The sequence below is a fragment of the Camelina sativa genome, unplaced genomic scaffold (assembly GCF_000633955.1).
Source record: "Camelina sativa cultivar DH55 unplaced genomic scaffold, Cs unpScaffold00621, whole genome shotgun sequence".
Taxonomy (NCBI): domain Eukaryota; kingdom Viridiplantae; phylum Streptophyta; class Magnoliopsida; order Brassicales; family Brassicaceae; genus Camelina; species Camelina sativa.
In genome coordinates, this window is record NW_010921764.1 from 33438 (window position 1) to 36759 (window position 3322).

The 3322-nt window shown below is 37.4% G+C and overlaps 1 protein-coding gene across 1 annotated transcript in view; it reads left to right on the forward strand.

The window, feature by feature from the left end:
• LOC104773702 (HEAT repeat-containing protein 6-like) overlaps positions 1–3315 on the forward strand; it is a gene marked incomplete at its 3' end in the record, with an annotated part of 7962 nt that extends 4647 nt beyond the window's left edge. The window contains exons 9-19 of the mRNA XM_010498349.2: positions 373–475; positions 875–965; positions 1054–1151; positions 1451–1633; positions 1853–2089; positions 2209–2304; positions 2381–2475; positions 2581–2644; positions 2736–2814; positions 2887–2960; positions 3217–3315. Coding sequence (XP_010496651.1) covers positions 373–475; positions 875–965; positions 1054–1151; positions 1451–1633; positions 1853–2089; positions 2209–2304; positions 2381–2475; positions 2581–2644; positions 2736–2814; positions 2887–2960; positions 3217–3315 — 1219 coding nt within the window. The remainder of the gene's footprint in view (positions 1–372; positions 476–874; positions 966–1053; positions 1152–1450; positions 1634–1852; positions 2090–2208; positions 2305–2380; positions 2476–2580; positions 2645–2735; positions 2815–2886; positions 2961–3216) is intronic.
• Positions 3316–3322: the final 7 nt, after the last annotated feature.

The following is a 3322-nucleotide window of genomic DNA, read 5'->3' on the forward strand; positions in this document are numbered from 1 at the left end:
GCCTTTCATATGAGTGTAGGCATTCTACATTTGATTCACAGCGATACTCATGGTAGATTGTTGATTCAGCTGTTCAAGATCCTCTTGCTTCTGATATCAAGCACACCGTACGTACATTTCTTCTCTTTTATCTTGTCAGCTCCTCATAATTAATGATATAAAGTGTTGTATCTTTACAAAGGTCCGTTATCGAAAACCTTAAAAGCCCTTGATTATGATTTACCTTTCTGTAAGTGAGTTGCGAAAGCTTCATTTATATGTGTATAAGCCCAGCTCTGTTTAGCTGATGTTATTTCTTGTTAAAAATTGCAACTACTTTGGGATCTTGTATGAGATTTTCATTTGTTTTTTAATGTTTGTTATCATTTTCAGTTACTCGAGAATGCCAGGAGAATTGCTGCCAAAAGTTATAACGTCTCTGCATGCTAGGATCAATGAAGGGTTTCCTTTTAAAAATGATAAAACTGGTCTGCTGGTCAGTGCTTTATTTTCCTTATGTTGTTTTGTCTGTTTGCTGTCTTTGTTTATGATGGAGATATGAAGTCACGATTTCATATCTAGGCTTTCTGTCCTGGACTATCCTAGTTTCCATTAGCTAAAGTCATAGGATTTTAACTAATTTTAGTCACATATATAAATTTGTCGACTTAGGGAAGCAATAGGAGGAGAAATATATTGGTATTTCTCTGGACGGTACAAGCATTGAACAAGCGTCTAGAGTCGTGTTTTCATTAGCTTAAGTCATATGGTTGGTATGCTGAGCTGGGAATTCACGCTTTTAACTTGCTGAATTAATTATTTTTGAACCCAAGCATATTCTCTTAAAAATATTGGTCTTATGAATGCCATACCTATATTGACCTATTTTGCATAGGTTGCCGCAATAGGCTGCCTGACTGCTGCATTCTCTACCTTTCCTCCTCAAATGAAAGTACATAATATGCTTTTGGATGAGACATCAGCAGGTTGTCATTCTTTTTTGCACCTGTTCCATTATAATGACTGTCCTAACCAATAATATGTATTTGACATTCTTTGTTGAACTCATTTCAGGATCCGATGAATGTGAATGGAATTTAGGAGTTCTTTCTACCTTATTTCGTTTTGCTGAGCAATTTTCTGACGCATCAACATGCGTTGAGGCTCTTCAGGTATTAGGTTGTTCTTATATTAGTTGTTTTCCCTTCTAAGGAGTTCTTATATAAGTAGAAGGATATACACATAATAAATTCAGGTGCATAGTTAACATTTTTGTGCTGAGGGTGGGGTGTTGTAGCAAATTATGTTAGATTGGGTCATGATTGAGGAATACGCTGACATTTGTTTCCCTGTTATTAATTCCTATGCTTTTCTAGACAAAGTTGATAATTCTCTTGTAGAGTTTTGATAATGCGAGCTGCTACATTGCATGTCCTGTGTTTTCATGCAAAATTATATGGTTTTCACGCAGGTCCTCCGAGCTGTGGCTCTCAGTTACCCAACCTTAGTGCCAGCATACTGGGAACGGGTCTCTGTCCTCGTCTATAAACTTTTGATGTCTGCTGTTGTTGAAGTTTCTCCAACGACATGGAATGCTTCAGTTAGAGAGTCTGTTGGATATATTGGGGATAAAGTCCTTACAGCTGCTATTAAGGCAGGATATTAAATAACCACGTTCTATATATTTGAAATTAAAAACATCATCTATATTCCCTAGCTTATCTGGAGCAGGGCCTTTCTTTGCTGATTGATAGCATGCTCAGGTTTAGTTTTGATTTTGTGTCTTCGAAAGAATCTAGCTTAACAGCTAACCCATTTGAGCACTGTCTTTGAGCCACGTTTACAATAAGAACTTACACATGATTTTATGTAGGTTTTGGATGGATGCCTTCGCGCAATATCTGGATTTAAGGGAACAGAAGATCTTCAGTACGATAGATTAATGGATACACCATTTACATCTGACTGCATAAGGTCAATAAGAATCTCATCTGCGCCATCATATGGATTTGAGAATGCCCAGGAGCCAATTTTTCAGGCAGGATGCGAGCAATGGTCTGAGGCTATTCGTAAACATATAGTTCTGGTGTTACACCATGGTTCTTCGGTGGTGGGTTTAACTTGACGAGTTTTTGTTTTTGTACAACTAATAGTACCTAATATCTATTAGATGCTGTTGCTGTAGTTTGCATAATATCTATGTCCTGAATTTCTTCTTATGTTTGGAAGGTGAGAAGCACTACAGTTACTTGTTTTGCTGGAATTACATCCACCATATTTGCCGCTTTCAGTAAGCAGGAAAAGGATTTTGTTACTTCATCAATTGTAAGTAGTGGAGCCTTTTTGTGATTGTTCGTACTTTATTTTTTGAATATGTGCATGACGTGTTTTAGTTTTGTAGATAGCCGCTGCCTTGCATGACAAAACACCTTCAGTCAGATCAGCAGCTTGTCGAGCTATTGGTGTAATTTCATGTTTTCCAGAAACATCTTTAAGGTAATTAAACCCTTAATCACAGTCTGTTGACATTCTGGTTCTTATCCTAACTCAACCCTGGAAAGATATCCCTGGTCAAGAACTTTAAGATCTTTGTTGAAGCAGTGCGGAGATATATGAAAAGTTTTTCATAGCTGTTGAAGCGAATACCCGCGACTCCTTGACCTCGGTATTGCATTACTGACTTTCCATTATTTGTTCTCGTGAGCTATGCATTTTATATCATATCAGGTGCAATGGGTTAATATTTGTCATATCAGGTGCGTATAACAGCATCATGGGCTTTGGCCAATGTATGCGACTCTCTGCGATACCGCGTCGATGAGAGGTCCTTTGAAGGTACTAGTGCTGTCGTTATAATTAGATCCGACACAACTTTTGGATTTACATGTCTTTTATCCTCCTACGTAGGATTAAGTACAACTTCACAAGTTGTGGACGCACTGATAGAATGTGCTTTGCGCCTTACTGAGGATGGGGACAAGGTAATGAACTAGCATCTCTTTCGACTCACTGACCTCCATTCCAAAATATTCCTCTATAAAATTAATTAGTTGTTCTCTCCATAGCTTGTAATCCAAATGTTTTGTTTTTCTGATACATATTTCACTGCACTCGTCTGTTCTTTATGGATGTCGAAACTGACAAGAAGAATTTTTTTTTCTATGGATCACACAGTAGTTTTTAGTATTGTAGTTATGTGCACATTTGCCATTATCATTTTCGTAATTCCCTTGTTAGGTTAAATCCAATGCAGTTCGGGCACTGGGGAGTATTTCAAAATATGTAAAATTGAGATGCATGACATGTATAAAGTCAATGGACCAAGATGTATTACCTTTTTCCC